Here is a 23,125-nt window from a genome sequence, read left to right on the forward strand (position 1 = left end):
ATGAAAAAAAATATATGAAAAATAGATTATTCAAATGGTATTAAAATGTAAAATTGATAATTCATCTAATATTAGAGCTACTTACTTCTTTTTAAAAAAAATAGTTTATAAAATTCACCATATATCAAACAGTTTTCTAAGATTGTAAATGTTAGCCACTTTTAGACGAAAAAATTGGAAGAAAACAAAATTATCTCAACTGGTACTAAAATGTAAAATTGATAATTCATCTAATATTAGAACTAATTACTTCTTTTAAAAAAATATATTATCAAATTCACCATATATCAAACAGTTTACTTAGATTGTAAATGCTAGCCACTTTTAGATAAAAAAATTGGATGAAAAATAGATTATCTCAAACGGTACTAAAATGTAAAATTGATAATTCATCTAATACTAGAGCTAATTAGTTATTTTTACAAAAAAAAAAATATTTTATAAAATTCACCATATATCAAACAGTTTTCTTAAATTTTAAATGCCAGCCACTTTTAAATGAAAAAAAAAATGGATGAAAAATAGATTATTCAAATGGTATTAAAATGTAAAATTGATAATTTATCTAATATTAGAGCTAATTACTTCTTTTATCAAAAAATATATTATAAAATTCACCATGTATCAAACAGTTTTCTTAGATTGTAAATGCTAGCCACTTTTAAATAAAAAAAAGATTGGATGAAAAATAGATTATCTCAAATGGTACTAAAATGTAAAATTGATAATTCATCTAATATTAGAGCTAATTACTTATTTTTACAAAAAAATATTTTATAAAATTCACCATATATCAAACAGTTTTCTTAAATTTAAAATGCCAGCCACTTTTAAATGAAAAAAAAAATGGATAAAAATAGATTATTCAAATGGTACTAAAATGTAAAATTGATGATTCATCTAATACTAGAGCTAATTACTTATTTTTACAAAAAAAAAATATATATTATAAAGTTCACCATATATCAAACAGTTTTCTTAGATTGCAAAAGCTAGTCACTTTTAAATGAAAAAATTGGATGAAAAATAGATTATCTTAAATGGTACTAAAATGTAAAATTTATAATTCATCTAATATTAGAGCTAATTACTTATTTTTACAAAAAAATATTTTATAAATTTACAATATATCAAACAATTTTCTTAGACAAACGTGAAAAGCGAGTTGGGGAAAAATGTTTATAAAGCAATTTTTATATATTATATAAAGTGTTTTTTTGTTCGCTTATTAGATAAAAATGTCAATTTGCCAACTAACCGAATTTAAACATATAATTAAGAATGTAACATGCTGTTTTTAAAAATTAAATGAATAACATGAAAGGGAAAATGACCAATTCATCTAATATTAGAACTAATTACTTCTTTTGTTTTATATAAATATTTTATTAAATTCACTATATATCAAATAGTTTTAATCCACTCAACAGAAAATATAAATAAGATGAAAACTATTCATTTATATTTTTTTCATCTAATTAATTTATAGAATAACCATTTCTTAATAATTTTGATAAAGTTTAGGAACTCTTTTAAACCCAAATTCTTTGAAATAAAGTCAAAATTAGAGTAGTCCACTTACTTTTCAACAAAATATCCATGCATCATCAAAACTATTTATTGTTCACAGAAACAAAAAAAAAAATATATTTCCTTTTTGTCGGCTAAACTATTTTTGTAATTCAATTATTAAAAAAATGATATATATATGGTGTGTGTAGTATATAGTATAAGTAAACGTCTGTGGACCTTTCCGTCTTAAGAGAGTATTCATACATTCATAGAGTTTGCTCTTTCCTTTGAAAGACCTTCCAGAAAAACCAAAAAAAAAATCCAGACTTTTTTTTTGTTTTTGTTGTGACTTTGACGTTATCTCCATGACTCTCCATTCTTTCTTACCAAATCCATTTGCCCCATTGAGACTTCTGTTGACCTAAATTCTTTCACATTGCCCCTTCTTTATTATTACTCCTCTGAACACAACAACAAACAAATCTCTTCACTTTTGGTTTTGTGGTATGGCTCTGAGGTGTTGTGGTTTTCCCATTTGGGTTTGTCCTCAAACGACTCATCATCATCGTTCTTCTCTGGTGGGTCATTCCGAATTCGAAGCTAAACGCCGTCGTTTCTGCCTCTGGGTTTGCTCTTCTTCCTCCTCAGCTTCTCAGAGAGCTCTAGTCACTGCCATTGAAGGCGAGATTCCTTATGGCCGTGAGCTGAAAAAGTCTTCCTCTGGTGAAATGGGTCTGACTCGGGAGACTGAATCTGTTACTTTTCATAGAGACTTGAGTATGCTTCCTAGTGAGTTCTCCTTCCCCTTTCTCTCAGTTTAATCGGAACATGTTGTTTTTTATGGAAATGCTGATTGGTTTGTTGTGTGTTATGCGTTCATCGAATTCAAAAATTGTATATTTAGGGGCTTCTTTTTAGCTGAATTTGATTTTGAAGGATCCTCTTTGTTTAAGTAGATGAGAAAGCAGTTACATGCTCAGAGATGTTGTCGATCATTCATCTTTGTTTCGCATTCTTTACCAATAGCCTTGACCACGTCTGAAGAGATAACAATGACCATGTCCTTTGCATCGTTGCTTGTTTCTGTTCATATGTGAATACAACTCTATGAAAGTCCTCTGAACTTTAGTTCTCTAGATTACTGAATTTAACAGTTGTTTTGGCTGTTATAGTGTATACACTGAAATGAGTACTAAATTATGCACTGACCTGACTAATGTTTCGGCACTTTCTTGATTCCAATAATGGCAAATGTCTTTTGACGTTAGATTCCTTCTGTTTACCATCTACATTTGATGTTAAGATTCGATCTTTCTTGTAGTGTAATGGATCAATATCATTATCATTTGCATTGCAACTTTAGGCTTTGTTATATGTGAACTGATCTAAGATGCTTTAATTCCTCCCAACATTGTTTATAGAAAATGGAGCACTAGATATGTTTTGTTGATGCTAGATTCTTTATTCCTTCAAGTGTATCAATCTGCATTGAGAGTGGAGTACGCGATATGTTTGTTATTACTGGTTTCTTTTTCCAGATTAGTAGCTGCATTTGATCTTTCTTGTCGTGTAGTCTCATAGATAGATCAATCAATGTCCTTTGTACTGCAGCATAGAATTTGCTACACGTATATCGATCTGTTTGAAAAGGAAAGTACTGGATATGTTTTGGTAATACTAAAATCTGTTTTCCATATTAGTAGCTGCATTGATGTTTCAGATTCGATCTTTCTTGTCGTGTAGTCTCTTCGGTAGATCAATCATTAGTAGCTACACGTATAGTGATCTGTTTTGGAAATGGACATACTCGATATGTTTTTGTTAATACTAAGTACTTTTTAACATATTAGTAGCTGCATTTGATGTTTCAGATTTGTCCATTCTTGTCATGTTATCTCATAAAAGGATCAATCATTGTCATTTACATCACAACATAGGGCTTACTGTCTGCACTGAAAATGGAGGGTACCACATGTTTTGTTAATACTGGTTTCCCTTTTCCATATTAGTAGCTGCACTTGATGTTTGAGATTCAGTCTTGCTTTTCATGTAGTCTCTCTCATAAAGGGATGAATCATTGTCATTTGTATCGTGCCATAGGGACATATGTTCTCAATCTATTTTGAGTGAGAAACTTACTTTCCAATCCCAGAAGTATTATGAAACTCCAGTGCATTGTCTGTCATATCTTCGTTATTATCGATCATATTACTTTTTAATCTCTCCCTGTTGCAAGCCCTAACATCTAAATTTGATTACAGAACCACTAACTGCAAACAGTCTTTACTCTTCTGCCAGTGATGATTCAAAAGTGCGAATTTCATTTCAGGTGAAATATTAAATTTCCTTACCTAACTGCAAATTTGTGTTCCTCGTTCTTTAAGTTGCTTGTGTTTACACACACTCTACAATTGCAGGGCATACCAGGTGCATATAGTGAGACAGCAGCACTAAAAGCATATCCAAATTGTGAAACCGTACCATGTGAACAGTTTGAAGCTGCGTTCCAGGTTTTGATTTATCTACCACTTCTAATATATTCATTCCCACACAAAAAAGGTTTGGTGCTTTACTATGTTTTCATATGACTGATTCTTAGGCTGTTGAGCTGTGGTTGGTGGATAAAGCAGTGTTACCGATCGAGAATTCGGTAGGTGGTAGTATCCACCGTAATTATGATTTGCTTCTTCGTCATAGGCTTCACATTGTCCAAGAAGTCCAATTGCCTGTGAATCATTGTCTCTTAGGAGTGCCTGGTGTTAAAATAGAAGAGATTAAATGTGTTCTAAGCCATCCTCAGGTTCTTTTGCACCCATTACCTTCAGACTCGCTTCAACTTCACTCATTTTGAATACTGTTTATTCATTTTTCTTTCTCTCCAGGCACTTGATCAGTGTGTGAATTCACTTAACAATTTAGGCATACAGAGAATTTCTGCAGAAGACACTGCCACTGCTGCTCAGGTGACAGCGATAACGACTTTATTCTTAGTTCAGTTCACATAAAAGATTTTACGTAATTAGTTTTTACCCCGGTGAAATAATTAAACATCAAGCGTTTCTTCAGACAGTTTCTTCAAGCGGCAAGAGCGATGTAGGAGCAATTGCGAGTGTACGGGCTGCAAATATATATGGCCTAGATATTCTTGCCGAGAATATACAAGTAACTAGTCTCCATCTTCTACTTAATTGATAGATTTGTTTCCTTTGAGAATGTATCAAATGGAATGATTTATGACAGAGAAGGAATGTGACATATCGACTATCCATTATCTCTACGTTAATATTTTTCGACGGTTTTCAGGATGATGCTAACAATGTGACCCGCTTTCTAATACTTGCGAGAGAGCCTATGATTCCAAGAACAGATCGACCATATAAGGTAATCACATATTCTTATATACTAACTAAATTGGCTTAAACTTATAGTTCCCAATAGTAATGCTCTTATGTTTATCTCAGACAAGTATCGTGTTCTCGTTAGAAGAAGGTCCTGGTGTGCTGTTCAAGGCCTTGGCTGTTTTTGCTTTAAGAAGCATTAGTTTATCTAAGGTAAGCTCCAAGGAAAAGTTGGACCCTGTTATCAGTAACTTCTTCAGCAAATAGGAACATATGACGTAGCTTTTGCTCTCTTTTAGATAGAAAGTCGTCCGCAGAGAAAAAGACCGTTAAGAGTAGTTGATGGTTCTAACAATGGAAGCGCTAAGTAAGTAGTTTTCTAACACACAAACATGCACACATCTTTTTTGAGAAGTAGTTGAGTGATTTTGTTTTGTGATGATGACAGGTACTTTGATTACTTATTCTACATTGATTTTGAAGCTTCCATGGCTGAAACACGTGCTCAGCATGCTCTTGGCCATCTACAGGTCCCAGTACTCGCGAACACCAGAGCTTTTATTTTATAGCAGGTCTTAAGGCTCACCAATTCTAAAGAACTTACCTTTTTGTTTTGCAGGAATTCGCAAGTTTCATCCGCATCCTGGGGTGTTATCCAATGGATCTAGTCAGATAATCGAGCAAATCTCCTATTGATTTCATGTTACCATACCGTGCAGAACCATGTGAATATATCCAAACAGAAGAACAAGGTTTGTGGCTTTGGTATACCGAAAGACTCTTTTTTCACCATTTCCTCATCTTAGAAGTTTAGCTCCAAACTCCTTATTGCTGAGACAGAAACAGTTGATCTAGCTTTTGTTAAGAACATGCTTTGTACATTAAACAGGTTTTCTCTGTTAATATCAGTGAATAATTTGTTGTATGAAAAAAAAATCTCCGATACCTGTTTCTTAATCCTCATTACAAAAGGTGGGGCATTGTTAATCAATCAAACTTGTGATTACCATATGATCATTACAAAAGGTGAGGATCATCTTGATTTGTGATTAGTTTCTTAATCCTCATTACAAAAGGTGGGGCATCGTTAATCAGTAAGACTGATCTGATCTTTCACTTCCAATCAGGAAATAAGGACTTTCCCATACCCCAAAAAAAAAAAAAAAAAAAAAAAAAAAAAAAAAAAAACCTAAAACCAAGATGCCGTTTAACATCAGTTCGAAATGGATAAACCCTACACACCAATCTTGGTGTTTCATACAGTTTTAACCATAGTCACAAAATTTCTACTAGAGAAAACCAAACTTCGAGCTCTGAGTAGTTTGACCTCATTTTGGCGAAAGGGTTAAAAGAAGACCGAAATGATCGCTAGGCAACACTGGAAGCTCTAACATCTTCATATCACCCCTCACTTTCTTCTCTTTCACATATGATATTTCAGGAATCGCCTCTTTCCCAACCATCTCAATTCCGCCAAGCTTGTAATCATCCAGACGACACAAAATCCGGTCTAACCGTTTCCGCAATGCTCGGTTGGCAGACAACATTGGGTTTGCTTTTGTGTCGTATGTAAAACCCAAATCACCTGGTTTCAAGACCTCCCAAGCATCGACCCATTTGTCTAGCAAAGGAAATTTACCATCTAGCTTGTCGTCCCAGTTCATGTCTCCCCCGAATATCACGTTGGTATGAGCTCCAAGAATCTCGATTGCCTCTTTGGCTTGTTCAACGCGTTCTCGACTGAACATTTGGTCCCACTTTGGAGGAGCTGGAGACGGACTCTCGAGATGGCTAGTTGCAAACACAAGTGGCTTTCTCCCTGGAACTTCAACTTCTGCAATAGATAGTTCTCTTCCCATCATCGAGTTCCCAAAGCTTTTGTTGCTGAATGATTTCACGCCTAGCTTGCTCAACTGCAAATTACCCATAAGCGTCAGTTACAAAATCACAGGAAATATCTAAGCTTAAACGCTAAGAGCCTCATAGAAGCGGGGCAGAGTCTTTTACCAGCATGCAGTAGTAGACTCTCGAATCAGCCACATCAACTGAGACAGAACAAGAATACGCTTTCCACCAGTTCGACTTGCGGAAAATATTATAGATCGCAGGAGTGACTTCCTATAAGACCTCACAAAAACCCGTTTGTCAGAAAGCTGAACTACTTTTAAACTTTGCAGATAGACATCACTCAGTGGTAAAATGTAAAATAATGACCTGAAAACATATGAGATGAGGAGAATGAAGCTGAATAATCTGACCGATAGCTCTCATCCTTAGATTCAACTCAAGGTCTTCACGGAACCAAACATTGTAGCTCAAGATCTTTAAACAAGATAAAGGTGTTCCTGATTCAGAAGCTTCCCCTACAAAAACAAAAGTGACAAACAAAGTACTTATGCATCAACGAACAATAGAAAGCAACCATTAAGCTGAACGAGTAGAAACCAAAACCTTACACAATTTTAGGAGCAATCAGAAACCAACCTCAACCCAATTTTGTATGAAACACAAACCACACAGTAACAAAGAGACTAGTCTATTAAACTAATAAACAAGGTATGAGCCATACATAATCACACAGAACTCTAAAACCCTAGGGAGTACAAAAAGAACTGACCTTTCGTTTCAATTTCTTTGTTCTTCTTCTTCACAATACCCTGCGATTCAGAACGAACAACAGAACCACCATCAACCTCTACGACGTCATCATCCATATCCTTACGTTTGTTGCTACACCGCCGAAGAGGAAAGAAAACAGAGCCGACGGAAGAATCAGGGTTACTACTACTATCGAGACCCGAATCAGTCAATTCGTCAAAGCCCAGTAGAGAAGACGTTGGCGATCGCGTTCCACATACGTCGCAGATTGAGTTCTTGTACGTGTTCAAGAAAGTACAAGCCTTGCAAGCCCACTTCGCTTCATCGTTCGTGGAAATAGCGAGTGAAGGAGACGAAGAAGAAGGGAGAGATACGGGAGTCAAACAGATCATGCAATTGAGTTTCTGAGAAGGAGAATTGAGGAAAGTACATTTGTTGCAGGACCAAGAGGTCGAAGAAGACGATGACGACATTGGTAGAGTTGTGAGAATTCTGAAAAATCGAGTTTTTGACATTTATTTAACCCTAATTCCCCTTTTCCGATTTTGGCTTTTGTCGCTTAGGTTTCCTCTTAACGGCTATCCGTGTAATACGGCGCCGTTTCGATTGGTTCTCAACTTTAAAGTTTAAATGGTGAACCGTAATCAAACCGAAACTAACCGAATCAAACCGTAATTGGAAAGAGGAATACAAACAACATACAGTAAAACAATGTCGATGACGACGTTCAAGGAAGACACGATTTTATACAAAATTTTATAGCCACAAACAAGAATACAAGAGACTAAAATGGTCTACGAATAAAATAAGAAACTACAATATAATAAAATGTTTTAAGACCTAAAACTGTAACTCTGCCGACACCTTCATAGGCCAGTGGTGTTGCCTCTTATGACCTGGTTGGTAGTAGTATGGCGTTGGAGTTCGAGTCTGTTTCGCGTCATGGGATCAAAATGGGCTTCAATGGAGTTAAAATACTTGTAACTCACCGTGGAAAAATGATAAATCACCAAAATGGTAGCAACATAGAAGATGTTACAAGAATCATGATACTGACGTAGAAGCCTCTTGAGAGACTCCTTGAGGTAGCTTCACCAGCAGCGACTTGAGTTGAATTCACCACTGTCTGTGTCCTATTTCCGACCTTCTTGCTGCACAAAAGCTCATTGATTAACGAAAGCTTTTAAATGTATCACCACCTCTAAAAGTAAAGATAATGAGTTTTCACAAGGAATTAGTTTGTTATACAGAAAAACTTTCATACCTTCCCGGGAAAATGCAGCTTCCATGACCTGAAAACATACGCATCTTCCTAGTTTAGAAACTTTTATAATGAAAGACACGAAAAAGGAGAAAGACTTTTAGATCTAGTTAACACCATTTACAGATTTACACAACAAGGCTATGATCTTGACAAAACTTTTATTGTTATTGCCTGCTTATGAACCAAAGTAATAAACATGAAGAAGAAAAGAGTTGAATATGGATGAGAAGGTACAAGCAAGGCTAGTACGTTTTCCAAGACCATATGATCGCTAGTTTATTCCTTCGGATTCCCAAAAACAAACAAGCTTTACTGAAGGTGATTTACAACCATAATTCGAGATTCATAAACACCAGAACCTTCTTTGAGAACTAGCTTCTATATATTGGCTACAAAATCTGGTTAACACTGGTCTAGGACGTGTTACTTGCTTACAGCGATTAGGAACCGAATTGAGAATGGAAAAGCTTCAATGTCACCCAAGTCACACAAAATTCAGCATATAAGTAATTACTAAGACTCTACATTTTGGCACAAGACCAGATCAGACTCTTCCAACTTAGGATCTAAACTCTTAACAAATTCAGATGGTGTTTCTTGATTGTCATAAGTCTTCTACTATAGATCTTCAAACTGTAAACCGTAACACGAAATGAAGAAAAGGAAGAAGAAGAAGAAAAAAGCTTACTTGGGTCTGTAGTAGTGATCATTGCCACACCTTTGAAGTCACATGAACCAGAAGCTCTTCCTTCCTTCTGATAATAACTATTAAAAGCAAACGAAGCATGTCCCTTCACGTTATTCGGCTGATAACAACTCTCCCCAGGTTGAATCTCACTACAATTAGCTCTCCCAGGTCCACAAGACCAATCCAATGCAGCTTGAAGAGTCTTTGCATCCACACCATCCATAGCAATGCAGTAAGTCTGGTTTGTTGTATCATTTGCTAAGAATGTTCCACTTCCAGATACATGAAGCAAATAAACAGGCGTAGAGTTCCCATAGAACAATCCCCAGCTAGCTTCACTAATAGGAGGAGACCTCAAATCCTCGTTAAACAGCTCATAAATGTAGACACTTGGGGTCATCTCAGGATGCAAAGGAGTACCAGATCTATCAAATATATGCTTGATCAAATTGGAGTTATACGTATCAGCATTATCGATAGTAGCATATGGCTCTTTCGAATCACCTCTCGAAGGCCAACCACTCTCGGTCACAAGCACAACCACATCAGTCACATTCAAGTTTTTCATCGAGACATAAGCAGAATCCACCATAGCATCAAGCACATTAGTGTAATGCAACAAAGTGTTTGGATCAACCATTTCTTTACTCGGCGTCAAGGGCTCGAACAAACAGTTATCAAGCGGAACCACGCCTTTGTTCTGCATATAGACATAGTAAGGATACAGATTCATCATCAAAGGAGAACCAGTTTTGGACAAGAACTGAAGCAACGGAAGCATAATGGAATGCCAAGTCTGGTTAAAGTAAGCTTGAGAAGGCGGAAAAGTGTCAAGCATGATGGAAGCTGCGTGAGGCGTAGAGACTTTGATTTGAGTGTGGAGATTAGAAGCAACGAGAGCATTGTACAAAGACTCAATCGCAGGTAAAAGCAAAGGAGCTGAAGAAGGCACGGTAGTTAAAACCTCATCTCCAACAGAGATAGCTGTGATAAACGTCTCAGGGTAATAAGCAACCACGTTTCGACCAATCCAAGACGCAGCTGTACTGTTGGAAGATCCAATTGCGAGAAGCTGGTTGTTTGGTACACTGATTATAACCCGTATCTTGGTTTTAGCCAATGCTTTGAGCAGTTCTGGATCAGCGTCGTATAATCTGACGTGGTTTACTTTCTGAGTTTGTAGGAATTTGACCAGTTCCGTCGGTGAGAGGAGATTAGTGACATCGGTGCCGATGTTGAAACCAACAAAGGGATCTTTGTCTTGTTCCTGAACCTTAACATTGTGAGATAAAGACGACGAACTCGCTGTACCTATAAAGCAAGACGAAGCTAGTTAAAAATCGAAACTTTGGCAATGATGTTTAACTATAAACTAAGAAATCAGTTAAAACAGTTTTGTCTAGATTTGGATTCGATATATATATAAAAATGCAATCTTTAGCCAAGTGTTAACTCTAATGAAAATATAAAATATATAAAATTCGTTAATTTGGGGGAATTTAGAACTGAAAAAATGTGATTTTTAGGAAACTTACCAGAAATCAAAAGAAGAGTGGAGAAGAAGAAGAAGAGAAGAGGAAAGGTGGAAGACATGTTAGAGACAGCCATTGAAGAGGAGCTTGAGCTTGAAGTGATTGTGCAAAAACTCTTCCCCTTCAGATTCAGAGTCGGCTGCTAGAGGTTCTTGCATTATCTTCTGGTAGATTTGTTGCTGTATGGTTGAGATAACCTAAAGAGGAACGGAGAAGAAGAAGAGAGATTAGACAACATTTTGGGGGGGGGGGGGGGGGGGGGGTTTAGGCTGATGAAGGAAAAAGATTTATGACTCTGAGCTTCCACGTGAACCGACTCTGCTCGCTCCTCCCCACACAAACTGGTTTCTTTTGCATCAGACCAAATGTGAATTTACTGTAATACCCTTGAGGTCTGATAAAGCGCCAGCTAGACATCACTATATGTAATCTTTAATAGATTTTGGTACATTTTAATTTGTTTATTATTATTTATTTATTTTTTTCTCTCAAAAATTTTGTAAGAAAACAAATTAAAATAAAGATGAATTGTTTGTACACACAGATTAAAAAAAAGTACTCGAAAATAATATTTTTGATTTTAATATTGGCTATGGAATGTTGGTGTTGACCACATCCACATGTTATAAAAGTGGACAAAATGTGAAGAAGATAACAATGCCCTTTTATGGAATCACTCTATTTGTTTTAGGAGTTTTCTATGTGTATTTTTTTTTTTTGGTCATTGAGATATTTCCATCAAAAACATTGAATTACAAGTTGAGAAAAAGAGAATACAATTACACAACCTATTATTTCGTTGAATAAACTTACAAGACGGTGGCCCATTTTATTTATTTGTTGATTAACACATTTTGATTTTATCATCTCAACCAATAGTTAGATAACTAAATAGTAGAAAAGGTTACCAAAAAAGGATGAAGTCCTCGGAATTGTGAAAAGAGATGAACCAATCGAGTTAGCTTAAATCTTTTAGCATCAACTAAAATATAGTAACTGTTTTAAACTGAAAGAGAAATCATGTTGTAGACAAAATGAATACATTTTTCTCTTTCTACATATATCACTTTTATAGAGTTTCTAGCTACTCTGTAAAGTTCTTGTCGAGCAAGGGTAACGAGAAAGCAAAAAAACAAAAGAAGCACCCGACAAAATAATTTTGGTTCATACAAACATATTAACATAGAGATCCATATGCAACTCTTATGATAAAAGTAGAAACAAACAAACAAAAACTCAGAAAAAGAGGAACGTTTTATGGAGTTTAAAAAGTTAAGGCATCTTAATCAGATTCCTTCGTTGTAGCTTTTAGGTATAAATTACATATTTCAAATAGTAATAAACATTTTCTTGAATCGTGAAATCATACTAAACTATATAATATACATATGCTCATCTCCTTAATAATAATATAAACAAGCAAATTTTCATTACAACAGAAAAAAATGGTAACTAAATCTTTAGATATAGAAAAATAGAAAGTAACTAATTCAATTTCTACAGCCACAAGCTTCTTTATTCTAAATCATTTACAAGATGTTGAATATCATCGTAATCGCGGGCCTTAAAACTTAATAATACGAAGAAAACAGTTATATTCTTATCTAACTAAACTAAACCAAAACAAACCTCAACTTGGAACAAATTTGAAAGTAACAACATGCTATATGGAATAATGTATTCACAGTTATAGTTGAACGTAATAATGTTCAATGATGTGGGTGGAGACGATATGAAAGAAAAGAAAACGGCTATATTATTTAACAGATTCTGAAAACTAAAGATAAAATAAAAAATCAGATAAAAATAGTAAAAATCAATGAACCATGACACTTTTTTGTCTGTGTCTAGCAATAATTAAATCTACAGTTACATATATATTTAAAAGAAAATACACAAAGAGTTTGTTTTGTAATATTTTGTGTTACCTTTGTGTAAAGAGAAATGTCGTTTGATGATTATCAATCATAAAAATGACGAAAAGTTTATGGTGTCAATCTATGTTTCTTATTTCTAACTATTTTGTGTTACTAATTGGATTAAAAAAATACACTTGTCATTCAATGTTGACTTTGGCCTAGAGAAAGAGACCACTACCTTAAAACACAAGTGTAAAAACAAAATAATGTAGTTAGGCAATGGTTCAGAATTGAGAATTCAATTTTGAAGACAACTTTCTAATTCACTTTTTATGCATAAAGAAGCCTTCTTCTTTCTTTATGATAGTGCCGAAAAGAACAATGAACAATGACTATATTTCAAAAATCAAAACTAAAAAAATATGAAGCTTATGATATTTCATAAATAAGAAATTGATCAAAACTTCAAATATTAATTTTCTATCGTATGTAAACTTTTGTATACAAAAAAAATCACTACAAATGTGTATTATACAAAGTAAAAAAAATACTTTCTAAATGGGCTAAGACCCATTTCACCGAATGATGGGGCCTCGGTATTCGGTAACAATAACAATCATAATAATGTCATGATGATTCATGAACGTCTCAGACAAAAAAGACCAAACACATTACCAAACTAAAATAAATACACCTAACTTAGATAAATAATGTGGCTTTCTTGTTTTCATTTTAAGTTAAATTATTTTTGTGCGTATGTGTGTTGCCTAGCTCTTGTAGCTCGAGTGGTCAGCGACGGTACTAACAGTGCAACGCATGACAAGTTCGATGCTCGGGCAAGGCACAGAGAGAGACCACACACACAAAGAATCACAAAAAAAAAAAACAAAAAAAAAAGCTTATTGATAATATATGAGGTATTCTAAAATATCTCTTTTTTTTGTGTGTCTTGTCTAATGTCTTGGTAGGACTTGGCGTTGGGCAAATGTACAAAGATCACATGAAACACGACTCTCTACTTGAATCATGATTCCATCTCTATGCTGAGTCTGTGTCGACTGTCGAAAACACACAACAAGTACAGAGCATGTTTTAAAACACACCTGTTTCACGCGGCCACGCGTCGTTCCATAACAGGGCTGTTAGATTATAACCGTAACCGTCGCTCACCATCTTATCACAATAATACACTCATCCCTCGGTTGTAATGCGTCTGTGATGTTCACGCTATATCACGGGCAGTACCAGAAACATTGTCGGCAATCTGTTGTGTCATCATCATCCATCACCTTCAAACTCTATTTAAAGTTACGATTTTGCCAACACACTTGAGTGAATCGAGTGGCTTAGTTTTTTCCGTTCCGTACATCTTCTTCCCAGGTGAGTTTTGTTTTGTTTTATTGTTGTTGCAGATGATGATCTCTAAACCCGTTCTAAAGTTTTGATTTTTAAAGTCTGTATCTTTTGATTCCACCGATCAGTTTCGTTCTATCAATCCGGTGTGTTTCCGGATCTGATTTCAAATATGATTCGTGAATCTATGTTTTGTTTTTTCTTAATTAATCTTTGTGTTATACAATGATCATTGATTTCCTCTTTTTTTTTTTTTGTTTATAGCGATTGATTCGTGTTAGTCGATTCATTGGGTATGTAAAGTTGAGATCTTTTAGGGTTGTAAATGCAATATGGTGTTGTTGAGATTAGTGATATGTTTTTATAGGATTTAACTGTGTTTTATATCAGGAGAGAGCAAGTTTTTAGGGGGGGTGGGAACATGAATGAGATTCCTTGCGCTTCCATGTTGAGGCTGTGTCACTATTTTGTGTCGATTTGTAGTGTACACTTTGTTTCAATGATAGCAGCTGAATCAAGTTTTGTTTTTAGAAATATGGCTGAGGCTTCTTCTGACGTGATGGATTGGCCTAAGAAGGATAACCGTCGTTTTCTCCATGTTGTTTACCGCGTTGGTGATCTTGATCGCACCATTCAGTATGTCATTTTATCTCTTTCCGCTGTGATACCATTATGATACTTCGTTTTTGATGTGACTGGAGTATCTGATGATGTTGTTTACTTCTCACCAGGTTTTACACTGACTGCTTTGGTATGAAGCTGTTGAGGAAAAGAGATATCCCTGATGAGAAGTATTCTAATGCTTTTATGGGTTTTGGACCTGAAACATCCAGCTTTGTTGTGGAGCTGACTTATAGTATGTCCCTCTTTCACTCTCTGTTCCCTGTTAGCATTCTTTCATATTCATATCTTTCAAAATTCATTGATTCATATTCATTTCTTTGTTTTGCAGATTATGGAGTTAGCTCATATGATATTGGAACTGGATTTGGGCATTTTGCTATTTCAACTCAAGATGTAAGTCTTCCTACTTCGTATTTGGATATCACGAATCAATCAGCACCTGAGTGTGAAGGGGAGAGATGGATTAACACTCTTTTTTTAGGTTTCCAAAATTGTTGAGAGCGTCCGTGCCAAGGGTGGAAATGTCACTAGGGAGCCTGGTCCGGTCAAAGGTGGAAACAGCATCATTGCGTTTGTGAAGGACCCTGATGGTTACACTTTTGAGCTCATCCAGAGAGGTCCAACTCCTGAACCACTTTGTCAAGTTATGCTTCGTGTTGGTGATCTCGACCGCGCCATCAAATTCTATGAAAAGGTAATGCAGTGAATAGGTTTGGTTTTATGTCTATATATTCATTAGTAGTGTTAACTTGACTTCTAATTCCCTGCAGGCCCTCGGGATGAGACTCTTGAGAAAGATTGAGAGACCTGAATACAAGGTGAAGTACTGTAATCAGTCATTGTAATGTAGACATAATTTACCTTTTTGAGCTACATTGTGACTTACTTAGTCTTGTTGTTGTTGGATGAACAGTACACCATTGGTATGATGGGATATGCTGAAGAATACGAATCCATTGTTTTGGAGCTGACCTACAACTACGATGTGACTGAGTACACAAAGGGCAATGCATATGCACAGGTCTTGACTCTAAACATGCCTTTGTTGCTACTGTTTCTGATGTCATTAAAACCGGTTCGTGTTCATTTCTTTGATAATTAAATGGTTAAATGTGATAAAACAGATTGCAATAGGCACCGATGATGTGTACAAGAGCGGTGAGGTTGTGAAGATAGTCAACCAAGAGCTAGGAGGAAAGATCACTAGAGAACCTGGACCCGTTCCTGGAATTGGCACCAAGATTGTCTCATTCCTCGATCCAGATGGCTGGAAAACGGTTAGTAATCCATTAAAAAATATAGTGATTTTGTACCGAAGATTCCATTTCTAAACGGTGGAACCTTGGAACTTAGATTTAGTGTTTAAAAGGTTTGGTTGTTTAAAATGACAGGTACTAGTAGACAACAAAGATTTTCTGAAGGAACTGGAATGAGGAGAGCGATGATGTTGGTCGAGATCACGAAACCATTATAATAAAATTGTGATCGTAAAATAAAAGTAAGACTTAGTGTTTGATCTAAAATAAGAGGAGTGTGGTTTAGTTTGTGTCGTGTTTATGTGTGCTCTGGTTCCTTTTTGTCTTTGAGCTTTACTCTACATATGGTCCCTGAATAAAAATGTTTCCACCACCTTGAGAGGTTTTGGTGGTTTTTTCGGTATGGACGGTTTAGTAGAATATGATTTTCCGTACCAAATCGGTTTTCTCTTCTATCAAATCCGGCTAACTATATGCAGCATTAGATAAAAATTTCAGTGAAATTAAACTCTGTACAAGAGTGTGTTTTATGCATCGACTGAACTAAACAACCTTCTTAGCCAACTACAACCTAACAAAACTGTTAGTTTGAATGTTGATAAGTAGTAACTATATTAGGATCGAGTAAAATAACAGTTTGGATACAATATGTGTTTGTATTCAATATGTAACAACATACGTTTTCAATATATGTAGTCACATGAAAACTCAGCCACTACCGCAAAAAGATAAGGAGATCAAATTAGTTGGCTATATTAATGGAGTATGGATCCACCCACTTTGTACTACAACTATCATTCGAATTTTGAAAGCCATTTATGATACACATTCCATATAGAGCCCTACCCACTACGTAACTAAAAATTTTAACCATATATCTTTATTTTTCACTTGCTACATTTACATGCTGATGAATACTGATGCTGCAGAAGTTCGATCAGTTTATATGAATCCAGTCGGTTAAAAGAGAACCAATTAAACTTAACGTCATTCGGTTTATAGTTTAGGTTTAGAGCGGATCTGATCTTCATAGGTCGCAAAAGTAGTATAGTGGTATTTCTTTTGGCCTCGCCCAATTAAATTATCAAATAAAAGAACGGTTGGGTTGTGGGTCTTTTTATGTTCTTATTTACCTAACCATCACGGCATCTCGATTCACACATTTTTAACATCCGGTAACATGTTTGCATCTTGCAACAATTAGATAACTGATTATGACAATAGGATGAAACTACTGGACAAGAATTGTTTAAGAATGTGTATTACCAAAAACAAATGTTTAAGAATGTATGTTATGTTTATATATGAGCTAGGGATGATGATCACATCCATATATTAGGAATTAAGGATTGTTAGGAATCTCACATGGACTGTGAAATGATACTATTACTAACACTAATATATGAGAGATATAAGTCAATCCATTGATTTCCCATTGATTCCCAAAACATATGATTATCGTATAAAGAGATCAATTGTACTGAAAGTTTGATAAAATATCTATATTGCTTAAGATAACGTTTCCATGCATTACGACGATTTTACTTTACAAGATTCTATAAAGTCGATTGATGCTACGTTAAATCTCGTTGTATACAAATACATTTGTTGGACATGTTCAGCAGACTAATTTATATACGCTACATTGTACTCATACATAGGTTGTCATAGATCCAAATTTATATGCATTTATTGCACACAAACATTACATATGTGTGTGTGTGTATTCATAACTGCCTATATATAGGCTTGTAACACAACTCTGTGATTCACCATAAACAAAAAGAATCTTGACCATAAAAGCAAAACATGAAAGGCACATTTACTCACTTTCTTGTGCTTCTCTTCATTGCACTTGTTTGTGCCAATGTCGGTGCTAGGAAACTTATGTCCGGTGATACCCAATTCAAGGATGATAAATCTTTCCTCGGAGGCGGCGATAGCGGTAGTGGCCTAGGGCTTGGCCTTGGTAGTGGAGCTGGTCTTGGTGGGCTTGGGATTGGTGCCGGAGCTGGACTAGGGTTAGGTGGAGGTGGAGGGGGCGGTGGTGGGTTTGGTGGTGGTGGTGACGGACTCCTCGGTGGAGGCGGTTTCGGCGGGGGAGCCGGTGGCGGACTCGGTAGTGGTGGTGGCCTTCCTTGAACGTGTAAACTGTCAAGTGTGTGTGAGGAGCTCATTAATTTCTCAGCTTATTATACTAATTAAGTCACTTTCATTGTCTTAATAAATTTAGAGCTTACCTTCAATCTTCGGATTTCAACTTTTATTTAAGCTTCAATATTTGAATCAAAAACGTCTTAGCTACTAGCTAGCTAGCGGTAATGCTATAGTAATCGTATTTTGTGTAACGTACGCCAGTTGATAATTATGATTAAATGGTGCAACTGTGCAACGTTTCTCTTACTGGCATTACTTGTTTTTTTCCTTATTTATTGAAGAAAGAAAAAAAATCCCATAAGTTCATCAGGAAATATATCGTCACACCATAGCTACAAGAACTAAAACATATGATTGGAATATTATTGGAAATAAAGGTTTGACAATATGGCCAACGAAGGGTTGCAAGGACCAAAAACTCAAACTAAAGAAAATTGCAAAATTTTCTTATTAGCTCCCAGTTCATATATTATTTAAGATATGAGATTCTTACCAAAAATCATGAAAACCAAAGAAAATAGATTGAAATGCCAATGATCACATGATTGCTGGTTGCAGGGAACACAAGATCGCAAATAAACATAATGCTAAGTCACATACGTATAAGCAATACAAAATTATAAAAAGCAGCTTGATATTGCATCATATTTCCATAGTAGTTGATTCTAAAATTTGGTTTAAATGTTTCTTGAAATACATGATAACTTAGTCAAACCATGACAAGAAGTGTTATTTAATTTGAGTCCATATTCATATTAAAATCCTGAATTCTTTTTGGAATAATAATATGATAAAAATGCTAACATAGAAAAACGTCTAAACAACTCCAAAATTTTGATCAGAAATATAATTTTTTGATATAAAATAAAAAAAAAAATAAAAAGAAGAAGATAAAGATAGAAGAATACTTACCACTCAATGGGGATGCGGTTGCTTTGGCCTTTTCTTCGTTTGGCTGATGATCAGATCACTCCACCACCACCAACCCCATCTTTTGTCCTCCCATTTTTTTCTATTCACAAATCTCTATTTTTATTTAAGTATTAAATATTTTTTAATTCGATTTTAAATATTTTTAATCCTAGAAAAAATATATATAAAGTCCCTTTTGCAATTGATACCAATATTTATTTCATTTATTTACTTCCAACAAAACCATCAGTTAACACTTACATAGTAGTATCAGGGAATCTGGAACTGGACGAAGCTCCTCCAGTGGCAAAGTCTCAATCTTTGTAAGATTTCTACACTACCCGTTTCATTTTTTTTGTGTTTCTATTCCTAGAATCGTTAACTATATTGATCGCAGACAACATTTGTTTATGATTTGTTCTTCTTCATCTTCTTTGTGAAGATAAGAGTTCGATCTAATTGCGATTATTGATTTCCCAGATTGTTTCAGATGTTATATAATGAATCTGAATCTTATTAGTTGATGATTTCTAGATTTTAAAAATGTTCTCTTTATGCCTGTGGTCTGTGTTACATGAATCTCATTCATTCATAGTTTAAGAGTTTGTCAATGTCAATTCACTGAATTTGAAAATGTAATTTTTATGGATTTTGAGTGTTCTTGGATCAATTTTTTTTATGTAGCTTGAGGAGAAGATGAGAGGTGGTAGTCTATGGCAGCTAGGGCAATCCATAACACGTCGTCTTGCTCAAACCGACAAGAAGGTTGTGTCACGCCGCTACTTTGCATCTGAAGCCGACCTGAAAAAGACTGCTCTTTATGACTTCCATGTCGCCCACGGCGGAAAGATGGTTCCTTTTGCTGGTTGGAGTATGCCAATTCAGTACAAAGATTCCATCATTGACTCAACGGTTAACTGCAGGCAAAATGGGAGTTTGTTTGATGTTGCACATATGTGTGGTTTGAGTCTTAAGGGTAAAGATTGCGTTCCTTTTCTTGAGACGCTTGTGGTTGCTGATGTGGCTGGTTTGGCTCCTGGAACTGGGAGCTTGACCGTGTTCACGAACGAGAAAGGAGGTGCCATTGATGACTCTGTGATTACCAAAGTGACAGATGACCATATCTATTTGGTAGTGAATGCTGGTTGTAGGGATAAGGATTTGGCTCACATTGAAGAACATATGAAAGCTTTCAAATCCAAAGGAGGTGATGTCTCGTGGCATATCCATGACGAGAGATCTCTTCTCGCCCTTCAGGTTTGGCTGTTACTTTTGAACTAAAAGATTGTTCCATTTGTTGTTCTGTTGTTGCTGTGTACTCGTAGTTACAGTACATTGCGATTGTGAACCTTGTGATGTAGGGTCCTTTGGCTGCTCCGGTGCTTCAACATCTGACTAAAGAAGACTTGAGCAAGCTTTACTTTGGGCAATTCCAGATTCTGGACATTAATGGTTCCACATGTTTCCTTACCAGGACCGGGTATAATCTCATGTCTCACTATCGCTTTGAGTCAGATGCTGTAACATATACTTGTTTCTTGGTTCAAGTAGACAATAGCTCATGAGTAAGAGTTCTGAAGCTCACATAGGTAATGATTGGGTCTGTTTTGGTTTCCAGGTATACAGGGGAAGATGGGTTTGAGATTTCGGTTCCATCTGAGCACGCAGTGGATCTAGCAAAAGCAATCTTGGAGAAATCCGAGGGTAAGATAAGGCTTACGGGTCTAGGAGCAAGAGACAGTCTCAGGTTAGAAGCAGGACTTTGTCTATATGGAAATGACATGGAGCAGCACATTTCTCCTGTTGAAGCTGGGCTCACATGGGCCATAGGGAAGCGTAGAAGAGCCGAAGGTGGATTTCTTGGCGCGGATGTGATTCTCCAACAGCTTAAAGACGGACCTACAATCAGAAGGGTCGGTTTTTTCTCCTCAGGACCACCAGCAAGGTCGCATAGCGAGGTTCATGATGAGAGTGGGAACAAGATTGGAGAGATCACAAGTGGAGGGTTTAGCCCGAACCTGAAGAAGAACATAGCCATGGGGTATGTGAAGTCAGGTCAGCACAAGACCGGGACTAAAGTCAAGATCTTGGTTCGTGGGAAACCATATGAAGGCAACATCACAAAGATGCCGTTTGTGGCCACCAAATACTACAAGCCAACATGATATGTGTCTTCTTCGTCCTTTTGCTAAATGACTTCTGTTTTTCTTTTATTCTGATTTGGCCTGAAAATGTATGATATCTTGCCAAGAGGGCATTGCTTATTTCATTTCTATTGAAATAAATTTAACACATGTAAAAGACCAAATTATGAATGTGTTTACAGATTTGAACATCTCTAAAATTATCTTAGTTGCTGTTGATGTTGTTCCTCGAGAGGGGGAGCTAATTAGTAAGTCTACAGTTGCATATTTATTTAAAAGAAAATAGACAAAGAGTTTGATTTATAACCCGTATTCCGAGTAAGTCTACAGGCGGCGGACCTACGTTGTGGTTTGTGGTGGCAGTTGCCACCAGTAATATTGAAATATCAAAAAAAATTACACTATGAAAAAAGGCTAAATAGCACAATGGCATGAGAACAAGGTGAAATATGCTCGAGGTTGGGGTTCGATTCAATAATTTTTGCTGGGTCCGCCCCATCATTCTATCGTTTGAGAGTGAGTAACTTTGATATTCGTATGTGATTTTTACCAAAAATGTGTTTGGTTTTGCATTTACTTTTACTCTTTTTTTTTTTTGAGTAAGTACTTATTGAGCAATTTATGTTCAAAAGTAATTAACACTATCATTAGTTTCAGTCAATTTAAAACTTTGTCACATTATCATTCAGCATTAAAACTAATATGAATCAAAAACTTAATTGTCAACATTTTAGACAATTAACAATAAAGTTGAATAACAATGTGACAGTTAAGTGTTTTAACTAATATTTGTAAACATTATTAGTTTTGACGTGTTTTGTATTCTTAAAATGATTTATGTATAGGTGATAACATTGTAGATCATGATCATCATTTCCATTTTAAAAAATTAATGAATAGAGAAGAAAAATGAAAGTACCTGTTTGTCTCGTAGGATCTCTTCTTCTTCGTATCTTCTATTCTGAAGCTAAACAGAGACAATATCTGTTTTAGAAATCTCTCAAAAGAACCATACCAAAGGTAACCAAATGTACAACCTTTATCAAAGATTAAATAAGAATCACAAGACTGTCTTTAAGAAAGTTACAACCTTGGAAATGTAAAAAAAAACCTCTAACTAATAATAAAAAAACACACCTCTAACTAATAATAAAAAAACACTAAATTAATCTCAATCTGAAAAATAAGTCTCCATCATATATATATATATATAAAAAGTTAACTTTGCTCACTTCTCCTTCCTCCACATCATCATCCACCTAATCAATTTTTATTTTTTTACATAAAAAATACTATTTTAATATTCATTCATTATATATTTATTATTTATAATTAATAATAGTAAAAAATAAATAAAAAATGAATTAATTAAAATTAATTAAATTTTAAAATAGTATAAACAATAATATATTTTTAGTAAATAATAAAATAATAACTATCTAAAAATGAATTAAGTAAAATAAAAACAAAAAATGATTATATTCCAAAATTAGAATGGATTAATGAGTTTTAGAATGTAAGCAAGATTTTAATGCATGGTGGAGTAAAAAACAAGTTATGTAATTGTATTTACAAAAATCTAAACATGAAAATAAAATTGAAGTGAAACATTAGTATCGAAGAATCATATACCATAAAGATTTATTATTAAATTTTACTTATAAGAAAGAAAATTAATTACTTAACTTAAAAGCTTTAATTTTAAAATAAAGACATTGTAAAGGGCACACTTTTTTTTTTGGAAAAATATGAAAAAAAATATAAAAAATAATCTATCGAAAAAAACAAAATCAATGGTCAGGAAATATGGAAAAAATAATATGTAAGCCGTTACAAAAAGTGGCATGTGATTTGTGTAGCATATCTCGTAAGATATATTATCAACTGA

At 35.0% G+C, this 23,125-nt stretch overlaps 6 protein-coding genes across 10 annotated transcripts; 4 read left to right on the top strand and 2 right to left on the bottom strand.

The window, feature by feature from the left end:
* Positions 1 to 1,729: 1,729 nt before the first annotated feature.
* On the top strand, positions 1,730 to 5,859 carry LOC104755435 (arogenate dehydratase/prephenate dehydratase 1, chloroplastic). 2 transcript variants are annotated; one of them, XM_010477815.3, is made up of 11 exons: positions 1,730 to 2,301; positions 3,774 to 3,841; positions 3,930 to 4,022; positions 4,112 to 4,312; positions 4,395 to 4,475; positions 4,579 to 4,674; positions 4,816 to 4,893; positions 4,974 to 5,063; positions 5,150 to 5,217; positions 5,299 to 5,380; positions 5,470 to 5,859. In XM_010477815.3, the coding sequence occupies exons 1-11, from the start codon at positions 2,019 to 2,021 to the stop codon at positions 5,524 to 5,526; spliced, it is 1,197 nt and encodes a 398-aa protein (XP_010476117.1). In that variant the 5' UTR covers positions 1,730 to 2,018; the 3' UTR covers positions 5,527 to 5,859. The 2 variants fall into 2 exon arrangements, 1 of the variants encoding a protein (XP_010476117.1); XR_015586518.1 differs by having other exon boundaries at positions 1,754 to 2,301; positions 4,583 to 4,674.
* LOC104755437 (uncharacterized) lies at positions 5,831 to 7,989 on the bottom strand. The gene is made up of 4 exons (XM_010477816.3): positions 7,468 to 7,989; positions 7,065 to 7,213; positions 6,858 to 6,968; positions 5,831 to 6,763 (listed from the first exon to the last, which is right to left on the bottom strand). Exons 1-4 carry the CDS (start codon positions 7,961 to 7,963, stop codon positions 6,179 to 6,181), a joined length of 1,341 nt encoding a protein of 446 aa, XP_010476118.1. The 5' UTR covers positions 7,964 to 7,989; the 3' UTR covers positions 5,831 to 6,178.
* A 134-nt stretch (positions 7,990 to 8,123) lies between these two features.
* Positions 8,124 to 11,328, bottom strand: LOC104755438 (glucan endo-1,3-beta-glucosidase 1). The gene is made up of 4 exons (XM_019239651.2): positions 10,936 to 11,328; positions 9,401 to 10,711; positions 8,713 to 8,740; positions 8,124 to 8,599 (listed from the first exon to the last, which is right to left on the bottom strand). Exons 1-4 carry the CDS (start codon positions 11,006 to 11,008, stop codon positions 8,455 to 8,457), a joined length of 1,557 nt encoding a protein of 518 aa, XP_019095196.1. The 5' UTR covers positions 11,009 to 11,328; the 3' UTR covers positions 8,124 to 8,454.
* Positions 11,329 to 13,543: 2,215 nt separating this feature from the next.
* LOC104755439 (lactoylglutathione lyase GLX1) lies at positions 13,544 to 16,427 on the top strand. 4 transcript variants are annotated; one of them, XM_010477820.3, is made up of 9 exons: positions 13,544 to 14,171; positions 14,676 to 14,780; positions 14,876 to 15,000; positions 15,097 to 15,161; positions 15,250 to 15,462; positions 15,539 to 15,586; positions 15,682 to 15,789; positions 15,893 to 16,045; positions 16,160 to 16,427. In XM_010477820.3, the coding sequence occupies exons 2-9, from the start codon at positions 14,680 to 14,682 to the stop codon at positions 16,199 to 16,201; spliced, it is 855 nt and encodes a 284-aa protein (XP_010476122.1). In that variant the 5' UTR covers positions 13,544 to 14,171; positions 14,676 to 14,679; the 3' UTR covers positions 16,202 to 16,427. The 4 variants fall into 4 exon arrangements, with proteins under 4 accessions (XP_010476122.1, XP_010476121.1, XP_019095326.1 ...); XM_010477819.3 differs by having other exon boundaries at positions 13,843 to 14,171; positions 14,535 to 14,780; XM_019239781.2 differs by having other exon boundaries at positions 14,126 to 14,290.
* A 1,354-nt stretch (positions 16,428 to 17,781) lies between these two features.
* On the top strand, positions 17,782 to 18,310 carry LOC104755440 (uncharacterized). The gene has a single exon (XM_010477821.2). The coding sequence runs from the start codon at positions 17,834 to 17,836 to the stop codon at positions 18,164 to 18,166; it is 333 nt and encodes a 110-aa protein (XP_010476123.1). The 5' UTR covers positions 17,782 to 17,833; the 3' UTR covers positions 18,167 to 18,310.
* A 701-nt stretch (positions 18,311 to 19,011) lies between these two features.
* Positions 19,012 to 21,437, top strand: LOC104755441 (aminomethyltransferase, mitochondrial). Its single transcript, XM_010477822.3, has 4 exons — positions 19,012 to 19,416; positions 19,778 to 20,350; positions 20,455 to 20,573; positions 20,712 to 21,437. The coding sequence occupies exons 2-4, from the start codon at positions 19,790 to 19,792 to the stop codon at positions 21,256 to 21,258; spliced, it is 1,227 nt and encodes a 408-aa protein (XP_010476124.1). The 5' UTR covers positions 19,012 to 19,416; positions 19,778 to 19,789; the 3' UTR covers positions 21,259 to 21,437.
* Positions 21,438 to 23,125: the final 1,688 nt, after the last annotated feature.

Source organism: Camelina sativa, chromosome 17 (genome assembly GCF_030686135.1).
Source record: "Camelina sativa cultivar CO46 ecotype springtype chromosome 17, ASM3068613v1".
NCBI lineage: Eukaryota > Viridiplantae > Streptophyta > Magnoliopsida > Brassicales > Brassicaceae > Camelina > Camelina sativa.

Coding starts and splice junctions, on each gene's coding strand:
- LOC104755441 (XM_010477822.3), top strand. CDS start 19,790: ATGAGAGGTGGTAGTCTATGGCAGCTAGGGCAATCCATAACACGTCGT. Junction 20,351..20,454: donor GATCTCTTCTCGCCCTTCAG/GTTTGGCTGTTA, acceptor CTTGTGATGTAG/GGTCCTTTGGCTGCTCCGGT. Junction 20,574..20,711: donor TGTTTCCTTACCAGGACCGG/GTATAATCTCAT, acceptor TTTGGTTTCCAG/GTATACAGGGGAAGATGGGT.
- LOC104755435 (XM_010477815.3), top strand. CDS start 2,019: ATGGCTCTGAGGTGTTGTGGTTTTCCCATTTGGGTTTGTCCTCAAACG. Junction 4,313..4,394: donor GTGTTCTAAGCCATCCTCAG/GTTCTTTTGCAC, acceptor CTTTCTCTCCAG/GCACTTGATCAGTGTGTGAA. Junction 4,476..4,578: donor ACACTGCCACTGCTGCTCAG/GTGACAGCGATA, acceptor GCGTTTCTTCAG/ACAGTTTCTTCAAGCGGCAA.
- LOC104755440 (XM_010477821.2), top strand. CDS start 17,834: ATGAAAGGCACATTTACTCACTTTCTTGTGCTTCTCTTCATTGCACTT.
- LOC104755438 (XM_019239651.2), bottom strand. CDS start 11,008: ATGGCTGTCTCTAACATGTCTTCCACCTTTCCTCTTCTCTTCTTCTTC. Junction 10,712..10,935: donor CACTCTTCTTTTGATTTCTG/GTAAGTTTCCTA, acceptor CTTGCTTTATAG/GTACAGCGAGTTCGTCGTCT. Junction 8,600..8,712: donor AGCTGCATTTTCCCGGGAAG/GTATGAAAGTTT, acceptor GCTTTTGTGCAG/CAAGAAGGTCGGAAATAGGA.
- LOC104755437 (XM_010477816.3), bottom strand. CDS start 7,963: ATGTCAAAAACTCGATTTTTCAGAATTCTCACAACTCTACCAATGTCG. Junction 7,214..7,467: donor CAAAGAAATTGAAACGAAAG/GTCAGTTCTTTT, acceptor TTGTTTTTGTAG/GGGAAGCTTCTGAATCAGGA. Junction 6,969..7,064: donor CTCATCTCATATGTTTTCAG/GTCATTATTTTA, acceptor GAGGTCTTATAG/GAAGTCACTCCTGCGATCTA.
- LOC104755439 (XM_010477819.3), top strand. CDS start 14,566: ATGAATGAGATTCCTTGCGCTTCCATGTTGAGGCTGTGTCACTATTTT. Junction 15,001..15,096: donor TGTTGTGGAGCTGACTTATA/GTATGTCCCTCT, acceptor TTTGTTTTGCAG/ATTATGGAGTTAGCTCATAT. Junction 15,463..15,538: donor CCATCAAATTCTATGAAAAG/GTAATGCAGTGA, acceptor AATTCCCTGCAG/GCCCTCGGGATGAGACTCTT.